The sequence below is a fragment of the Ranitomeya imitator genome, chromosome 5 (genome assembly GCF_032444005.1).
Source record: "Ranitomeya imitator isolate aRanImi1 chromosome 5, aRanImi1.pri, whole genome shotgun sequence".
NCBI lineage: Eukaryota > Metazoa > Chordata > Amphibia > Anura > Dendrobatidae > Ranitomeya > Ranitomeya imitator.
The window spans coordinates 356,569,038-356,589,513 of NC_091286.1; the positions used below are offsets into that span (position 1 = coordinate 356,569,038).

Below are 20,476 nucleotides of genomic sequence, written 5' to 3' on the forward strand. Positions count from 1 at the left end.
TTGACATACTGATTTGGCTTTAATCCTAAGTCATATTGCACAACTCGTTAAAGGGTTGATTGGGACTTGTAGGATCGCCCTGTTCCCTCCTTCCAAATATTACTCTGAATCTGCACCCTACTATTCATCTCCACACCCTCCATGCACACGATAACTGCACTTGATACTTGACTATTGCACTTAAGCACACGGGCTGATGACCGGATCATGCAGCTTTATATGAAAATCCCTATTTATTATAATTGCCTGACCTGAAATAACAAGCACTTTTCACCTATTGTGTCCCCCCATTTCCTTGTAGATTGTAAGCTTGCGAGCAGGGACCTCACCCCTAATGTCACTGTTTAAATTGTCTTCACTTGTACTGAATTTATTGTCTGTACATGTCCCCGCTTAATTGTAAAGTGCTGCGGAATATGTTGGCGCTAAATAAAAATTGTTATTATTATAATTATGAATTACCTGACAACTTATGGAGTAACTGGCATTTTAATTTTTATTACAAAAATCAATAGTACAGGTGAAAATAAGAAACTTTGTAATGTATCTTATCAGAGCAATCTGCTTCTGTCTCTGCCAAATTTAATCTTTTATTCTCAATTCGCTAACAAAATCCATATTCAGTGGAGACAGATTATTATTACTGAGATAGGGGAGAGGAGCTAGAAGCAGCGGACCTTCCTCCCCTATCTGCACAGAATCTTACTAGTAGTAAGTGCCATCTTTTATCTCAGTAATGTAACAATCTGTCTTCACTGAATACAGATTTTACCTGTGAATTGGGTAATTTGCAGGCGAATGATCAGTCCTGGAGGAGAAAGAAGCAAATTTCTCTGATAAAATACATTACAAAGTTTCTTACTTTCATGTCTACTATTGATTTATGGAATAACAATAGAAATGATTACTCTTTAACAATATGGATGTAAGTTGGTTATTATATGTTTGGATTCTTCTGGGACTCGGTGGAAATGTATTACGCAATAAATGATAAAATTAGGGTCAAAACAATAAACGGACGATAGGTACAAAACTCAAGCAATAATTTCTGCAGTAAAAAGCGAGCACTTCTACAATTATTATGTGCCGACATGCATATCAGCAAGAGAAAGGGCAGCGCTAAGGACTCTACCCAATCTAGAGAGGATTAGGAAATAAAATACTTCTTAAACATTTCCATGCCTCGGAATACAAATGGAAATGGTTAACCTTATGAATGCACATCTTATGCCTCGCCACACAATAATCCACTTACGTTTTATGACGGAAAGTGCACACCACTGGGCCTTCTTCCAGCGGCTGCAGATAAGCCAGTGATTGACGCGCTTTATCAGTTCGGCTAAATGATCTGGATCAGACTTCATGATCTGGTCAAATTCGGCAAACTGGAACGGAAAAAAATAAAGTCTCAATAGAAGGAAATAATAAAGGGGCCTTTAATTCCGATGACTATTTCACTCCGGATCTATCAGTTTGTATGTCAATATAAGTATAGGGTAACCGGAATAATATGGCGTATGTAGCGGTTGGAGTATGTTCCAATTATACTTAATTTGGCCAAAATGTATTCTGTCTCTAATCCAAGAGCCATATCTATATGCTGTATAAATAGCATATGAGTCAAAGATTATTCAGTCTCTGCTCACAGTCTGACTGACAGCTGCAGCTTGTCCTGAGCAGTGAGAGATCTCGGCAGCAGAAGGGTGCGAGGACACTGAAGAGCTGTCAATTGGGCTAGGTGGGGAAGATTAAAGGGGCTGTCCGGACTCTGGGTGAAAAGTGTACGGTCACTCCGTGTGACTGCAGAGTTGTGAATCAGTGCACACGCAGTGACGAGGAGCAGGCAGTCATGTGACCGCAATTTTCAGACTCACACTCCGACTAGGCAGTTTAAGATCCATTTCATAATGAATGCAGTTTATATTGTGGTATCTGGTGACTGATCCTCTTTATAGGGCTATTCCCAAAATCCCAATACATACACATATTTATTCATTTCTGCCAATATAACTCATTTTTAAATCTGTCCCGTTTTGCACTTATCACTTCCTATAGGACGTTTCTCCAGGCTCAAATTTACCCTTGAGTTGCCATTAAAACTGTCCTTCTGTAGTTCCACTGCTCCTGGTTAGTCATGCGCAGTCCAGTATCTGCAATGTTCCTGTACAACGCTCTGCCTGCCAGATCTGAACTCCTGCCATTAATGTCAGTGTGTATTACACCATTGTTAGCTGGGTTCTAGCAGAGAAGCTTTGCTTGTACACTGGAGCCAATAATCGTCTGCCATAGGCATCAACAGAGAGGCATTTGCAGTTTTACATCAGTGATCTGTCAGCAGCAGGCAACAAGCACAGCTCAGCTTATGTGTCCGCGCTGCACTGCAGGACAGTTGAGCTCTGCTATAATGAAGCAGGTAGCTACACTCAGTCATACAGATGGCGGACAGTATCTGTCAGTCAGGAGCAGAGAGTGCACAGAGGCATAAGGCGAATTCTTCACTAAGATTAGCTTGTCAGGAGCACACAGGAGAGGGGGTCTTCAGCACTGATGAGTGCAAACGCTGCTGGGAAATATATAAATAGGACCGCCCATTCAGCTATGTAAAACTGGGTACACAGAAGGTCAGAAATAGTTTGAAAAAAAAAAAAAAAGTATCTGTATGTTGGGTTTTGTATTAACGGAAATCTGAGAGAAGCATGACGTAGAGACAGAGACCCTGATTCCAGCAATGTGTCACTTACTGTCCTGCTTAGTGTTGCTTTTGTAACATCGCTGTTTTATCTGCTGATTATCATTAGAGGACAAAGACTTGCCGCCAGGTAGACAAGCATAATAATGTAACCCTGCCCCCACCACTGATTGGCAGCTTTCTTCCCATGTACAGTGTACACAGAACAGTGCCAATCAGTAGAGGGGGCGGGGTCATACAGAGCTCAGCATTCAGAGAACAGCTAGATCTGTGGCAGAGAAAAATAGAATTAGTTTTACCGGTAATTCGGTTTCTAGGAACCTTCCACGACAGCAGTATCCGAGGATGTCTCCCCGTCCTAATAGGGGACAAGAAACAAAGAGGTTAAATACCCCTCCCCTTCCTGCAACCACCAGTGTTTTTTCTGGACACGGTAGCATGTATAGTTACCACTTAAGTGCAGGAATCATCCAATAAGAATATCAGATAGGGAGCGAAATTAGTGCTGTCGTGGAAGGTTCCTAGAAACCGAATTACCAGTAAGACTAATTCTATTGTCCCCAGTCACCTTCCATGACAGCAGTATCGGAGTAATGCCAACAACTAAATTCTTATGGAGGGACAACTGCCTGCAGAACGCGTCTGCCAAACAATAGGTCCCTATTGAAATTTAGTCTGTAGTGCCTGGTGAATGTGTGGACTGACAACCAGGTGGCAGCTCTGCATATCTGCTCAGACGATGTGTTGCCTCTCTCTGCCCAGGAAGTCGAGACTGAACGAGTGGAATGGGCTTTCAGCGATGCCGGGGTTGCAAGCTTCTGAGATGAATACGCTAGACAAATGGCCTGTTTGATCCAGTTAGCGATTGTTCTTTTAGCTGCCTTTTTGCCTTTATTCCATCCTGTCAACTGGACGAATAGGTTTTGGTCTATTCTTCAATTTTCAGTCTGTTGGAGGTAGAAAAGGACCACCCTGCGGACATCCAGGGTGTGAAAGGCTTCTTCCTTCGGATTATATGGATTTGGACAGAATGAGGGTAAAACGATATCTTGACTTCTGTGGAAATCTGAGACCACCTTAGGCCTAAAGGAAGGGTCTAGCTTAAGGATTATGCTATCCATGGTGATGGTTAAATATGGCTCATGTACTGACAAGGCCTGCAGCTCTCCTATACGCCTAGCAGTAGTGATTGCTACTAGAAAGACGGTCTTAAGGGTCAGGATTTTTAAGCTGATGGTTGATAAAGGTTCAAACGGGTCCCTGGTCAGACTATTCAGGACTAGGTTCAAATCCCAAGGAGGGGTCTGAACATGGAGCCTAGGGCGAATCCTAGTTGCAGATATCATGAAACGTCTAACCCAGCGGTGGCTTGCTAAATCCTGATCAAAGAAGGAACTAAGTGCCGACACCTGAACCTTCAATGTACTAGGTGAGAGTCCTAAATCCAGTCCCTTCTGGAGAAATTCTAAGACTTGTGCAATATTGGGATGGAATGGATACAGGTTGTTTGGGAAACACCAGGATGAAAATTTTTTCCAAACCTTGCCATAGATGGCATTGGTTATTGGTTTACTACTTTTTTGTAAGGTCTGAATTACGTCATCTGAGACACCTCTGGCTCTCAGAATCTTGGTCTCAGTAACCAGGCCACCAGTTTCAACCTATGTAAGTTCGGGTGCAGCAGGGGTCCCTGCTGAAGAAGGTCGACTATCTGGGGCAGAAGTATCGGGCCCTCTTGAGACATGTCTGTCAATGCGCCGTACCAGCTTCTTCCTGGCCACATCGGTGCCACCAGAATCGTTGTGACTCGATCTGCCCGGATCTTTTGTAGTGTTCTTGCTAACATAAAAATTGGGGGGAAGGCATAAGCCAGAGCGAACTTCCAAGGATGGGAGAAGGCATCCAGTCCTTGTGCTTCGCTTGAAGGATTGAGGGGGAAGAAAGTGTTCAATTTCGTGTTCTGACTATTGGCAAACAGACCCACGTTGGGAATTCCCCACCTCCGGACCAGGGATAGGAAGACTTCTTGGTTTAGAAACCACTCCCCTGGATGGAAGTCCCTCCTGTTGAGGAAGTCCGCTTGGGCATTGTCTGATCCCTTTATGTGCACTGCTGTGATGGATAGGAGGTGTTTTTTCGGCCATGAAAAAAATCTTCGTAGCGGTTAATTTCAGGCAGGTGTATTTCGTGCCTCCCTGGTGTCGCAGGAAGGCCACTGTAGTAGTGTTGTCGTACATTACACGTACATGGTGACCTTGGATGAGGATAGATGCAGCTTTTAGAGCCTCCTCCACCGCTTTTAGTTCTCTCAGGTTTGACGTGCTTGACCTGATGTTTGGGGGCCACAACCCCTGAAAATGGGAACCTTCTACTACGGCGCCCTAGCCTCTCTGGCTTGCATCCGTTGTGAGCACCTTCAAAGGAAGTTGATCCCAGCTGACTCCCTGTCGAAGATTTTGGCAGTTCAAGACGTGGAGCTGACGAGACTCCAAATGGAAGGACATTGAATTGATAATGGCTGACCCGATGGTTTTGGGTAACTGCAAATCTGAGGAACTTCCTGTGGTCGGGATGTATCAACACATGATAATATGCGTCCCTCAGATCTACCGTAGCCATTACCCAATCCTGACCAATTAGCGGGACTGCTGATCTGATTGATTCCATTTTGAATCTTCGATATTTGATCACCCGATTTAGGGGTTTCAGGTTTATGATGATAAGGCGTTTCCCAGAGGGCTTTTTTTTTTTTTTTTTTACAAAAAACAGGTGAGAATAGTGACCCTCTCCCATTTCCTGATATGGTACCCGGGAAATCACTCCTGCCTGAAGCAGACCCTGAAGATCTGAAATCAGGGATTCTCGAAGGTGTGGAGACTGTAGGGAGGTAATTGTCAAGCGGTGAGGAGGAGATCTCTCGAATTCTAACCTCAGGCCTTCCTGTATGGTACGCAGGGCCCACTGATTTGTGGTGATGGCCTGCCATTGGGAGAGAAAGCTCGAGAGTCGGCCCTCGACCGGAGAGCAGTCATTGCTTCTCAGGGACCTGCTGATGTTGGGGGACAAGGATGTTCCTGGTTTTACCCCCTTTTGGGTAACTCCACCGAGCTGTTTTACCTTTACCCTTGGAATCTTTCTGGGGAGCTTTCTCACGGGAGGGATGAAAAAAGCATTTCCTAGAGCTTCTCTGCTCTGGAAGAGCTTTCTTTTTATCTGTAGCCTTGTCTAAGATTTCATCAAGGGCTGGTCCAAACAAAATGTCCCTGGAAAGGAATACCACATAGTTTGGACTTGGAGGTAATGTCACCTCCACAGGATTTAAGCCATAGAGCTCTCCTAGCTGAATTGGAGAGAACTGCAGACCTAGCGACTACACGCACAGACTCAGCGGAGGCATCTCCAAGGAACCCTGTTGCCTTCTAAAGTAGTGGTAGAGAGTTTAGTATCTCTTCCCTTAAAGTCCCCTGAGAAAGGTGATTTTCTAATGTACGTAGCCAGAGGAATATGGATCTGGCAACACATGTTGAGGCCACATTTGTTTTTAGTAGATTGGTGGATGTGTCCCAGGATTTTCTTAACAAGCTCTCGATTTTCCGATTCATAGGATCTTTGAGCTGAGCGGAATCTTCAAAAGGAAGAGACGTCTTTTTGGCTACCCTGGACACCTGTACATCTACTTTAGGTATTTCCCATAAAGAACAGTCCCCATCAAGAGGGAAGCGATTCTTTAACTCTGACGGGACACTCAGACCTTCCTCAGGTAGCCCTATTCATGTAGGACAAGATTCTCAATGTTTTCATGTATAGGGAACCCTTTTGGGGCCCTAGGTTTTAAGCCCCCAAACATATCATCCTGAACGGAGTGGCTCACTACCTCCTCCTCCACTCCCATGGTGCCCCTCACCATAGTAATTAGCTCTTCCATATCTTCGGAAGAAAAAAATATACTTTTTATTATCTTGTCTGGGGGTGGAAGTGGAACCCTCAGTCTCTCAAATGTCCTCCGAACCCGAGGTACGGATCTCGCCTGAGTCAGAGTCAGAATCTACAGGAGCCATCTTTCTTTTCTTAGGAGGAGGGGGCTGTGGTGTCGGGCCTGAGAAAGGGCCGCCATAGAGGACTGAACCTCCTGTCTGATGAGGGTTCTGATGCTGTCCAGAAGAGAGGGCTGTTCATTACGCAGCACTTCATCAGTGCATGGTTGGCAGAGCTTTTTCTTGTAAGTGGAGGGAAGCTTGGACGCACATGCGCTACACTTGCGGCTGGGCATCTTATCCTTTTTAGGGGCAGGGACCTTGTCTCCTTGTCCTCCTCCTCCTGGACCTGTCTTCTGCCTTCGACACTGTGGACCACTCCCTCCTGTTACAGATTCTCTCATCTCTTGGCATCACAGACTTGGCCCTATCCTGGATCTCATCATATCTAACAGATCGGACATTCAGTGTCTCCCTCTCCCACACCACCACCTCATCTTGCCCCCTGTCTGTCGGTGTTCCCCAAGGCTCAGTTCTAGGACCCCTACTCTTCTCCATCTACACCTTCGGTCTGGGACAGCTCATAGAATCCCACGGTTTACAATATCATCTCCACGCTGATGACACGCAGATCTACCTATCTGGACCCGACCTCACTCCCTTACTGACCAAAATCCCACAAGGTCTGTCTGCTATTTCATCCTTCTTTTCTGCTTGTTTTCTAAAACTGAACATGGACAAAACAGAATTCATCATCTTTCCCCCACCTCACTCTACTCCTCCACCTGATCTATCCATCAATGTCAATGGCTGCTCACTTTCCCCGGTCCCGCACGCTCGGTGCCTCGGGGTGATCCTTGACTCTACCCTCTCTTTCAAGCCACATATCCAAGCCCTTGCCTCCTCTTGCCGATTCCAACTCAAAAACATTTCCTGGATCCGTGCATTCCTTGACCATGAAACCACAAAAACACTAGTACATGCCCTTATCTCCCGCCTCGACTGCAACCTCCTACTCTCTGGCCTCCCCGCTAGCACTCTGTCACCACTCCAATCCATCCTAAACTCTGCTGCAAGACTAATCCACCTGTCTCCCCGTTACTCCCCAGCCTCTCCTCTCTGCCAGGCCCTTCACTGGCTTCCTATTGCCCAGAGGCTACAGTTCAAAACACTAACAATGGCATACAAAGCCATTCACAATCTGACTCCTCCATACATCTGTGACATGGTCTCCCGTTACCTACCTGCACGCAACCTTTGATCATCTCATGATCTCCTTCTCTACTCTTCTCTCATCTCTTCCTCCCACAAACGCATCCAAGACTTCACCCGTCCTTCCCCTATACTCTGGAACTCTCTACCCCAACACATCAGGCTCTCACCTACCACGGAAACCTTCAAAAGGAACCTGAAGACCCACCTCTTCCGACAAGCCTACAACCTGCAGTAATCCCCAGTATACTGAACCGCCACATGACCAGCTCTACCCTCACCTAGTGTATCCTCACCCATCCCCTGTAGACTGTGAGCCCTCGCGGGCAGGGTCCTCTCTCCTCCTGTACTTGTGTGTGCCTTGTTTTACTCATGTTTATTGTACTTGTCTATATTTGCCCCGTTCACATGTAAAGCGCCATGGAATAAATGGCGCTATAAAAATGAATAATAATAATAATAATAATAAAAAGAGAGACAAAGATGAACTAAGTCACTTTATAGTTATCTGGACAGCAAGGGACCTCATCCACTACTTACAGTAGGAGGGTGTATGCTGGGCTCCTCAGAAGCAGAGTGCAGGGGTTTGTCGCCGTTCATACGGTCAGTCATTTACCAGTCACAGAGGGACATAGACAAATGGGCCTTACCTGGAGGCTTTTCCCCCCGACCAGGAATATATAGTATCGAGGTCGCCAGCGTGATTAGTGCTCCTCCTTCTCCCTAGGGTCTGTAGGGGGTGATGCAAAGAAGACGCTCGTCATGGCTGCTGCTGGGGAAGGATGCCGGCTGGCGCGCGCTCTCCAGGTGGAACGCATAGGGACAAAACCGGAAGTTCGGGAACGTCACTTCCGGTGCCCGCGCGGCCTCCATCAGCAGCGAGGAGGGAGGAGAAAGCCGGGGAGCTACAGGAGGACCCCGATGCACCTCACCGCCCTGCTTTACCCCACAAGGAGGCGCAGGAAGGGTGGGATAGAGGGTCCCAAGTCACGCGGCGAACGCGGAGATGTGAGCATTCACAGGAGGAGAGCGGAGCCCTCGACCTCGACTGCCTGGCATAAAGGTAACAGCGCTCCCAATCGCCGGCCATGGCAGCACTATCAGAAACCTCTCCATGCCCCATAGGGGAGACATCCCCTGATACTGCTGTCATGGAAGGTGACTGGAGAAACAGGGATTTTATCAACATGACAGTAGGCTGCTCAGTAAGTGATACTTTGCTGGACTCAGGGTCTCTGCTTCTACATTATGCTACTCTTAGATGGAGTAGCAAAAATCTGGTGACAGATTATGTGTGTGCTCAGCAAGTTACACCATATAGAGTCACTTTCCTATGGCAGACATCAGTCATTAATATATTTATGTATATAAAACTAAAGGTACTTTTTTTCATGATAGTTTTCCCTCTTTGTAGGTTCCAGGATCGTGGTAATGTCTTACATACACGGATGCTAAATACTAACTAATATGAAAGGAATTACATTTTATTGTTAGAATTTAAAGGGAATCTGTCACCCCAAAAATCGTATATGAGCTAAGGCCACTGCCATCAGTGGCTTATCTACAGCATTCTTTAATGCTGTAGATAAGCCCCTGATGTAACCTGAAAGATGAAAAAAACAAGTTAAGATTTTGCTCATCCAGGGGCGGTCCGGTCCGATGGGCGCTGCAGGTCAAGGAAGAGGACATCATCGCATGAAGATGGGAGGCACCGGACCCAGACCTGCGACGCCGATCGGACCGGACCGCCCCTGGGTGAGCAAAATCTAACTTGGTTTTCTTATCTTTCACGATACATTGGGGGATTATCTACAGCACTACAGAATGCTGTAGATAAGCCCTTAATGGCGGTGGCTGCAGCTTATATACGAAAAAGTAGGTGACAGACTCCCTTTAAAAGATTACATATAGAGCTGGAATATGATAGGAAAGCTAAATTAAAAACAGAAGAAAAAATAAGATGAAATAAATATGTGCAGAAACATGGAAAACTTGTGCAAATATAATAATAATATCAAATAATGCACAAATGTTGTCTGTGTGATATGTGGCCACAATACCATATAGCGCTTTATTCAAGGGGAACGGAAAAAGAAAGGTTAATAATATAAGCTGAATAATACATCATAAGAAGTCCGGACCTTTATCCTAGAATCATCACATTCAGAGAGAAGACACTTACCTTACCAGGCCTGAAAAACACCTTCGTTAACCCAAATTTGTAATCATTTTCATTTAAGCCCAAGGCTTTGAACAGAGCCTGTAACATAAAAGAAACACATTAATAGGCTTGAATGTATACCCCTTAAAATAATCTTCAAAGCGAACAATAAATTATTGAAACATGAGCAGTTTTCGCAGAAGATTTCACTCAGCGTGAAAGGAATTTCTGTCACAATTAAATTGGCTGTGACATACCTTGCAGAAGAGCCTAGGGTCCAGACGAGACATCTTCTCCGGCATATACTTCTTGTACATGTTATAGAGTTCATGGAACGAGGCCCGGGATGGGAAGCCGCCCTGCATTAGGTCCAAGACCGACACCATTCCTGGGAAAAGAAGACATTTCTATTTAAGGAGTTGTTTACTATGAGCAACCTCCAAAACAGGAAACTAATAAAAATTTGAAATATTAACACCATTTGCTAGGATATTGTTTGAATCAACTTTTTATTGTTTGAAAGTTTTTTGAGGTTCTTTGAAATTTATGGTTATTAAAAAAATAAATTGTGAAGTCTTGAAGGTTTCTCTCTCCACTGAACCTCATAATGGATTGAAAATTCATCTTCTGTAGAAATCATGTTTCAGCAAGCATCTCTTCACTGACAGGATTGCTATGAAAAGTAACACCCATAAATCGTAGATAGGACAGGATCCCTCATTCACATAAATTGATAGTCACAGACCAACTTCGCCTCCTGTATAATGCCCTCTGCACAGGTCATAGAGCATGCCCAGAGCGCTCTCCCATTCAGGTCAATAAACATCTCTAGTCTATAATTTAAAGGGGAACCTGTCACCTGAATTTGGCGGGACCGGTTTTCGGTCATATGGGCGGAGTTTTCAGGTGTTTGATTCACCCTTTCCTTACCCGCTGGCTGCATGCTGGCCGCAATATTGGATTGAAGTTCATTCTCTGTCCTCCGTAGTACACGCCTGCGCAAGGCAATCTTGCCTTGCGCACGCACAGTATGCTTTGCCCAACTGCGGGCAAAGCCGAAAAGCATTAGTGTGCATGCGCCAGCCAGAACACAGCAAAATACTTCCGGGACATAGTGCGCTGGCGCATGCGCACTAATGCTTTTCGGCTTTGCCCGCAGTTGGGCAAAGCATACTGTGCGTGCGCAAGGCAAGATTGCCTTGCGCAGGTGTGTACTACGGAGGACAGAGAATGAACTTCAATCCAATATTGCGGCCAGCATGCAGCCAGCGGGTAAGGAAAGGGTGAATCAAACACCCGAAAACTCCGCCCATATGCCCGAAAACCGGTCCCGCCAAATTCAGGTGACAGGCTCCCTTTAAAGGGAACCTGTCACCCCGAAAATCACGGGTGAGGTAAGCCCACCAGCATCAGGGGCTTATCTACAGCATTCTGTAATGCTGTAGATAAGCCCCCGATGTTACCTGAAAGAGGAGAAAAAGACGTTAGATTATACTCACCCAGGGGCGGTCCGCTGCTGGTCCGGTCAGATGGGCGCTCTGGTCCGCTGCGGCGCCTCCCATCTTCATTCCAAGACGTCCTCTTCTGATCTTCAGCCACGGCTCCGGCGCAGGCGTACTTTGTCTGCCCTGTTGAGGGCAGAGCAAAGTACTGCAGTGCGCAGGCGCCGGGCCTCTTTGACCTTTCCAGTGCCTGCGCACTGCAGTACTTTGTTCTGCCCTCAACAGGGGCAAACGATCAGCTGGTCTGCAAACCAAAGATTTCACATAGTGCGCTCCAGAAGAAACCAATATACAGTGCCTTGCAAAAGTATTCAGCTCCCTGGAACTTTTCAACCTTTTCCCACATATCGTGCTTCAAACAAAGATACCAAATGTAAATTTTTGGTGAAGAATAAACAACAAGTGGAACACAATTGTGAAGTTGAACGAAATGTATTGGTTATTTAAAATTTTTGTGGAAATTTTTGTTGTTACCCTATCTGACAGAATAGGATTTGGAAATCTTAGGAGATGCTTAGGTGGACTACATGACGGGAACAATTGTTTCCGTGTCGCTTGATATCTAAATGCCTCTGTTTTCACAAAATACACCGTAAGTTTATTATATTGGTAGCAATAAGTAGCCAGCACTGTATAAATATATATATATATACACATTTGAAATTCTACTTTCCTGAAAGAGTAGGAAAAATGACAATTAGCAATCGCTTCCCGAACACCGACATGTCCCCAAGTCTCAGGGGAACTGATGCAAATCAATAAATCAAATGCCACGCTAACAGCAATGAGTGCAGCAGCAGCAGTTCTTCCGTCGCTTGCTTACTTATGCTTTTTGAAAAGTTAAAATGTCAAAGTTGTCAGAGAAAGTTCTTTGCTAAAAGTAAAAATAATCCACCCTGAGAAATGAGAGAGCATCGCAACTATTTACAAATTATCAGAAATCTATGCTCATCATTGCCACTGTCACACAAGGAAGCATACCGGGAGCCTAAAGCCTGGATTGTGGATGGCGTTCAGGTTCAATGTCAGGGTATTGCATTGATCTCCAATAACTGCTGGCTAGCTACAATTCCTATTACGCCTCGACAGAATGTGGCCAGAGAGTCACAGGTTGGACCTCACTGACCTACAATATTATTCGTGAGACCGGGTGTGAGTATTGGTTTCTCTTACTGCAGCCTTCAGTCTCTATTCACACAACTGCTTCCAATGGAAGGTGTGCATCAGGGTCGTTATGGCAGACCACAGAATTAGTGAACGTTGACCCATATTGTCACGGAGCCTGCACATTGACTGAATGCAAAACAGTATCCAGCAAGCAGGAGGCAGGGTTTGGGTTGGTGCATGGAGCGCATTGGGGAATGGGCTGGAGAACAAACTGGATTGCAGAAGCGGAGAATGAATGCCAGACACAATTACTAACTGAAGGGGGCATGTTTTGGGCGCACATGCGTCAATTCAACTGGACTCAAGCATATTTAAGGGAACAAGACGGACTGCCTCTTGAGAAAGCAGGATGCAAAATGCGCGTCGGGGTAAGAAGGGAGTCTATATCTATATCTGTCTGCGTATATATATATATATATACATATATATATATATACAGTGGGGCAAAAAAGTATTTAGTCAGTCAGCAATAGTGCAAGTTCCACCACTTAAAAAGATGAGAGGCGTCTGTAATTTACATCATAGGTAGACCTCAACTATGGGAGACAAACTGAGAAAAAAAAATCCAGAAAATCACATTGTCTGTTTTTTTAACAATTTATTTGCATATTATGGTGGAAAATAAGTATTTGGTCACAAACAAACAATCAAGATTTCTGGCTCTCACAGACCTGTAACTTCTTCTTTAAGAGTCTCCTCTTTCCTCCACTCATTACCTGTAGTAATGGCACCTGTTTAAACTTGTTATCAGTATAAAAAGACACCTGTGCACACCCTCAAACAGTCTGACTCCAAACTCCACTATGGTGAAGACCAAAGAGCTGTCAATGGACACCAGAAACAAAATTGTAGCCCTGCACCAGGCTGGGAAGACTGAATCTGCAATAGCCAACCAGCTTGGAGTGAAGAAATCAACAGTTGGAGCAATAATTAGAAAATGGAAGACATACAAGACCACTGATAATCTCCCTCGATCTGGGGCTCCACGCAAAATCCCACCCCGTGGGGTCAGAATGATCACAAGAACGGTGAGCCAAAATCCCAGAACCACGCGGGGGGACCTAGTGAATGAAATGCAGAGAGCTGGGATCAATGTAACAAGGCCTACCATAAGTAACACACTACACCACCATGGACTCAGATCCTGCAGTGCCAGACGTGTCCCACTGCTTAAGCCAGTACATGTCCGGGCCCGTCTGAAGTTTGCTAGAGAGCATTTGGATGATCCAGAGGAGTTTTGGGAGAATGTCCTATGGTCTGATGAAACCAAACTGGAACTGTTTGGTAGAAACACAACTTGTCGTGTTTGGAGGAAAAAGAATACTGAGTTGCATCCATCAAACACCATACCTACTGTAAAGCATGGTGGTGGAAACATCATGCTTTGGGGCTGTTTCTCTGCAAAGGGGTTAGGACGACTGATCCGGGTACATGAAAGAATGAATGGGGCCATGTATCGTGAGATTTTGAGTGCAAACCTCCTTCCATCAGCAAGGGCATTGAAGATGAAACGTGGCTGGGTCTTTCAACATGACAATGATCCAAAGCACACCGCCAGGGCAACGAAGGAGTGGCTTCGTAAGAAGCATTTCAAGGTCCTGGAGTGGCCTAGCCAGTCTCCAGATCTCAACCCTATAGAAAACCTTTGGAGGGAGTTGAAAGTCCGTGTTGCCAAGCGAAAAGCCAAAAACATCACTGCTCTAGAGGAGATCTGCATGGAGGAATGGGCCAACATACCAACAACAGTGTGTGGCAACCTTGTGAAGACTTACAGAAAACGTTTGACCTCTGTCATTGCCAACAAAGGATATATTACAAAGTATTGAGATGAAATTTTGTTTCTGACCAAATACTTATTTTCCACCATAATATGCAAATAAAATGTTAAAAAAACAGACAATGTGATTTTCTGGATTTTTTTTTCTCAGTTTGTCTCCCATAGTTGAGGTCTACCTATGATGTAAATTACAGACGCCTCTCATCTTTTTAAGTGGTGGAACTTGCACTATTGCTGACTGACTAAATACTTTTTTGCCCCACTGTATATATGTGTGTGTGTGTGTGTGTGTGTGTGTGTGTGTGTGTGTGTGTGTGTGTGTGTGTGTGTGTGTGTGTGTGTGTGTATGTACAGTACAGACCAAAAGTTTAGACACACCCTCTCATTTCAAGATTTTTCTGTATTTTCAGGACTATGAAAATTGTACATTCACACTGAAGGCAACAAAACTATGAATTAATACATGTGGAATTATATACTTAACAAAAAAGTGTGAAACAACTAAAAACTAAAAATATGTCTTATATCCCAGGTTCTTCAAAGTAGCCACCTTCTGCTTTGAGGACTGCTTTGCACACTCTTGGCGAGCTTCAAGAGGTAGTCACCAGGAATGGTTTTCACTTCACAGGTGTGCCCTGTCAGGTTTAATAAGTGGGATTTCTTGCCTTATAAATGGTGTTGGGACCATCAGTTGTGTTGTGCAGAAGTCTGCTGGATACACAGCTGATAGTCCTACTGAATAGACTGTTAGAATTTGTATTATGGCAAGAAAAAAGCAGCTAAGTAAAGAAAAATCAGTGGCCATCATTACTTTAAGAAATAAAGGTCAGTCAGTCCGAAAAATTGGGCAAACTTTGAAAGTGTCCCCAAGTGCAGTGGCAAAAACCATCAAGCGCTACAAATAAACTGGTTCACATGAGGACCGCCCCAGGAAAGGAAGACCAAGAGTAACCTCTGCTTCTGAGGATAAGTTTATCCAAGTCACCAGCCTCAGAAATCGCAGGTTAACAGCAGCTCAGATTAGAGACCAGGTCAATGCCACACAGAGTTCAAGCAGCAGACACATCTCTACAACAACTGTTAAGAGGAGACTTTGTTCAGCAGGCCTTCATGGTAAAATAGTTGCTAGTGAAAAACTGCTAAGGACAGGCAACAAGCAGAAGAGACTTGTTTGGGCTAAAGAACATAAGGAATGGACATTAGAACAGTGGAAATCTGTGCTTTGGTCTGATGAGTCCAAATTTCAGACCTTTGGTTCCAACCACCGTGTCTTTGTGCGACGCAGAAAAGGTGAACGGATGGACTCTACATGCCTGGTTCCAACTGTGAAGCATGGAGGAGGTGTGATGGTGTGGGGGTGCTTTGCTGGTGACACTGTTGGTGATTTATTCAAAATTGAAGGCATACTGAACCAGCATGGCTACCACAGCATCTTGCAGCGGCATGCTATTCCATCCGGTTTGCGCTTTGTTGGACCATCATTTATTTTTCAACAGGACAATGACCCCAAACACACCTCCAGGCTGTGTAAGGGCTATTTGACCAAGAAGGAGAGTGATGGGGTGCTACGCCAGATGACCTGGCCTCCACAGTCACCAGACCTGAACCAAATTGAGATGGTTTGGGGTGGGCTGAACCGCAGAGAGAAGGCAAAAGGGCCAACAAGTGCTAAGCATCTCTGGGAACTCCTTCAAGATTGTTGGAAGACCATTACCGGTGACTACCTCTTGAAGCTCATCAAGAGAATGCCAAGAGTGTGCAAAGCAGTCATCAAAGCAAAAGGTGGCTACTTTGAAGAACCTAGAATATAAAACATTCATTTCAGTTGTTTCAAACTTTTTTGTTAAGTATATAATTCCACATGTGTTAATTCATAGTCTTGATGCATTCAGTGTGAATGTAGAATTTTCATAGTCATGAAAATACAGAAAAATCTTTAAATGAGAAGGTGTGTCCAAACTTTTGGCATGTACTGTATACAATATATATATATAATAGAATTGATCGAAATGATAGATCTTTTTTATTGCAAAATATTTAAGAAAATTATGATGTCCATACTCTAATACTTTTGAAACATATACTTTTTTCTATTTAATTACACAAACCAGATGTCTTGCTGTAACATCAATTTTATCCTCTGTCTTGACACTATCCTTATTGAGCTCTGATTATTTTAGTATTTTTTTACTTATTTTCTAATAGAAATTATATTACATATATTGTTGGGTGATATCAGTTACTCCATTTTGTTGCCATTTTGTATATTTTCATATTGTTTTGGGAGTGATTCGCCTTCTTAATGTTCCCTTTTGAATGTACATTGATGGAGGAACTATTGAGTTATGATCCTGGCCAGGATAAATAATTTGTGCTACGTCTATTCTGTTTGTAGCATTGCTTGGAGTTCCACTAACTTATTTCCAACCCCAGAGTCGTGATTGTCTGAAGACTGAGTTTTAGCAAGTGGTGACGCACATTGAATAGAGGCGAGCTGTATTTCGAGATTTTATCACTTAATTTATCATTAAAAAATTGTTTAATAAAAATGATCTGCGGAAACCCCTGGAATAAATGAGTCTGCCTACTGTACAAGTTTTGCAGAAACTCGGTAAGTACAGTAGTTCATCATAAAGCCCCAGCTGATGTCAAATAGGAAAAGTATATAATATAGTGATGCAAACATGTAAATTTGATCATCTTTACAGATTGGAACCACTTTTTTTTCCTATATTATATCAAAAATGGAAAATATTCATAGAAAACGATGCCAAGAAAAGCTTTGTTTAGATGGAATGATAATAAGCGCAATAGGGTCTTACCCAGATTACAAAGGAATGCGTTAAACGAGATTTGCTCACCTGGGGGGGAATGAAAGTCACAACCCCTTTATTAGCTTTTAAGCAAAGATGGCTTCTGAAGATCCACCAAACCGATAATAAGCAAACTTGAAGATGAAAGTGGATATAAAACCCGTGCTGCTGATGATATTGTGATCTGTCCTGATGAAGAGGTATGATCACCTCGAAACGCGTTGACAAATAAAATCGCGTCCATACTGCATATAGGGTTTCCTATTGTATATTGGATTCTCGGCAGCGCGTCTTTCATCTCCAAGTTGGCATGAAAAGCATGGCAGCTGCAACATGTGAACCCAGCCTAGAAGAAAAAAAATGTGGCAAAATACTGGCAAAAACATGACCAACAGGAATCGACTGGGAAACCGTAAACCAGGCAGTCTGCTTTATCTGCGGAGTATGGACACCTCGGACACAGTAGCCACACTAGTCATATCCAGCACAAACGAAGACCCAAGCCAGATCACTTCTCACAAAATTACTTTTCCAAACAGTGATAGGCAGACAATTTTGCCTCCTGATGGCCCCTGGTACACACGAGAGTTGGGCAGCAATATGTTGGAATTTGCCGATCATCCTGCCGAACACAATATGGACACGTTCAAGAAGATCAATGACCTTATGATCATCATTGCTGCAATCACCATTATTAGTCTGTCCTGGATAATCTTTAAAGTATCCTACTAAACATTTGAAACAAAGTATGAACAGAATTTGAGCATATTGTAGCCTCACACGGCAAACTTCAAGAAGGGGAAGGTTAAAAACTGCAATAAAAAAAACATAAAATACCTATTTGTATTCCACTGTAACTAAGTACAATTTAGACTTAAAATAGAAAGTCACATTAAACGCTGAAGGTCTGGGATTAAGGATGGTCTTCGTGATCAAACTGGGGAGAAGAAATCAGAAGAACGTATCACCGAAAAATTGTATTTTAATTAAAGTAACTCGGAGTCTAATGAGTGAATGTGATCGAAACACCAAAAGAATAGTCGCGGTAAGCTTAAAATGGGGAAAATCAACAGAAATGACTTTGCTATGAAGCTCTAATTCAAAAGCAGGTGAACGGCATGGAAATAAATTGCCTGGGGCTCAAGTATTATTTCTTTTGATGTCATCCCCTCATCTGCGGCTTAACTAAACTGAAACAAATCCTGTAGAGGGGATGTGACAGTGAGGCATGATGCAAAGTCTATGTACAGTGACTGCAATGCCAAGCAGCTTTCCCTAGGAAAAAAGAGGTATTATTTCATTCTGCAGGAAAATACGGCACGTTAAAAAGAATGTTAACCATGAATCAATTTAGCGAGTACCACGATAGGGAAACTAATCACATCCTGTACACCGCCACCGTCCACAGCAAAACCGAACAGCAAACAATGCGCTTATGATTAACTACACAAAGCAAGTGCTAATAGTTGCTGTCGGAGGAGACAAAAAACAGCATAATGTACCTGTATATCGCTGCACCTCTCGCTCTCTACATATATTCCTCAACGATGAAGATGCAACAGAAGAAGAGTGGAATTATGGTATCTATAGATAGGCTAATATTGGGCCGATCATGAGAAATTGACTCAATTTTCAAAATATCTTAATTTATCCAGAATGGAGTATGAGAGCTACACTCAGAAATACAGGCACTTATAGGCCTTGGCTGCTATCAATGAGGTTATTAACGGTTGTCTGCGGAATGTTCTGCTAAACTGAATGCACTAGGGTACGCAAATCATCAAGATCTGCTGCTGGCAGCTCCTTTTGTGCTAGCACTGCAATCTCATAACAATAGAACATTGCCCTTTTCATTCGCACGTGTACAGGCAAACAGTTATTCCCCCCGAGGATAGCAGTACGAAGGCTCCCTGTCACGGGCAGAGAATCTAATCCTTGTCTTGCGGTATTTGGGCTTGTGATCTCAATGAATCCTTATGATAATATTTTGCCTCCTAGTGTTTACCGACACATCAGGCACATATAATATACTCAATGCCTTATTCTAGGTGCCTCCTTCTTTACTTGCAATGCCTACTAATTGCCTTTCACATAGGGCGCAATTATTCGCTACTATCAAAGTACAATGTGTCACTTAAAAACAATCTCAGAATCAGGGGAATATGAATAAATTCCAGATTTGAAAAATGAGGCTTGATCAATAACCCCAAAACTGGCTGTGACAGGAGTGGGTTAAAGAGAGCCTGTCAATTTTGATCTTGATTTCATAATTCTATATAGAAATTATTTAGGCATTTTAGAACAAATCCATGTATAACAGTGGGAATAAAGGAAATCTGGAAGCTGAATACAATGAAACCTTGATATCAGCGATCTTATGTCTTGCTCCATAGAAATCCATGTTTTTCTGATATATAAGAGAGCTGCTAAGATCTCTGGGACAATGATCTGCATGAGTATCTGCCTTCAGATATAATTTTACATAACAGGAGGCATCACTAATGTGAGACATGTAGATCAGGAGAGCAGACTGTCAGCCATTACATGTCTCACACTGGTAATACTCCCTTTCATTTAAAATAAGTTCTGGATGCAGATTCACAGGGAGATCTATGTCCTGCCTGTAGATCTTATCAGCTAATTAACATATTAAGAAAGACGTGGATTTCTCTGGAATAAGATATCGGATTGCAGCATTAAGGTATCATTTTAATCAACTTTCTATCACCTGCGTGCCTATATAGACTGCTCAGGAGGGTTAACCTTACTGACAGATTCCCTTTAAACACACTTAAAGGGAATCTGTCACCACTTTTTTGGCATATCATGTAAAAATCTCATTCAATTTAGTGTCAGCTCTGCATTATACAAGTACTTTTTATACCTCTTGACTGTGTACTGCGCATGCACGAGGGACCATTTGTATGCACACGCGCTGTAACTCTGCGCGAACGCAGGAATTACCCGAAAGGAATGCGTAGAGCAAGCCAGGAGGGGGGATGAACAATAGGCCCCGCCCACTGGACTGGACCGAGCAGATTTACATACACTGCGGGAGGAATAAAAACGGTATTTATGCATCATTGGTGGGGAGTCAAGAGGTATAAAAAGTACTTGTATAATGCAGAGCTGACACTAAATTGAATGATATTTTTACATGATATGCCAAAAAAGTGGTGAC

The 20,476-nt window shown here is 43.6% G+C and overlaps 1 protein-coding gene across 6 annotated transcripts in view; it reads right to left on the reverse strand.

Annotated features, from left to right (window-relative positions):
- The window catches only part of MYO6 (myosin VI), a 326,341-nt gene that overhangs the window by 70,076 nt on the left and 235,789 nt on the right, over window positions 1-20,476 (reverse strand). For all 6 annotated transcript variants that reach the window (XM_069726515.1, XM_069726516.1, XM_069726514.1 and 3 more), the window contains exons 21-23: window positions 10,294-10,424; window positions 10,058-10,135; window positions 1,256-1,385 (exon numbers count right to left, since the gene is read on the reverse strand). In XM_069726515.1, coding sequence (XP_069582616.1) covers window positions 1,256-1,385; window positions 10,058-10,135; window positions 10,294-10,424 — 339 coding nt within the window. The remainder of the gene's footprint in view (window positions 1-1,255; window positions 1,386-10,057; window positions 10,136-10,293; window positions 10,425-20,476) is intronic.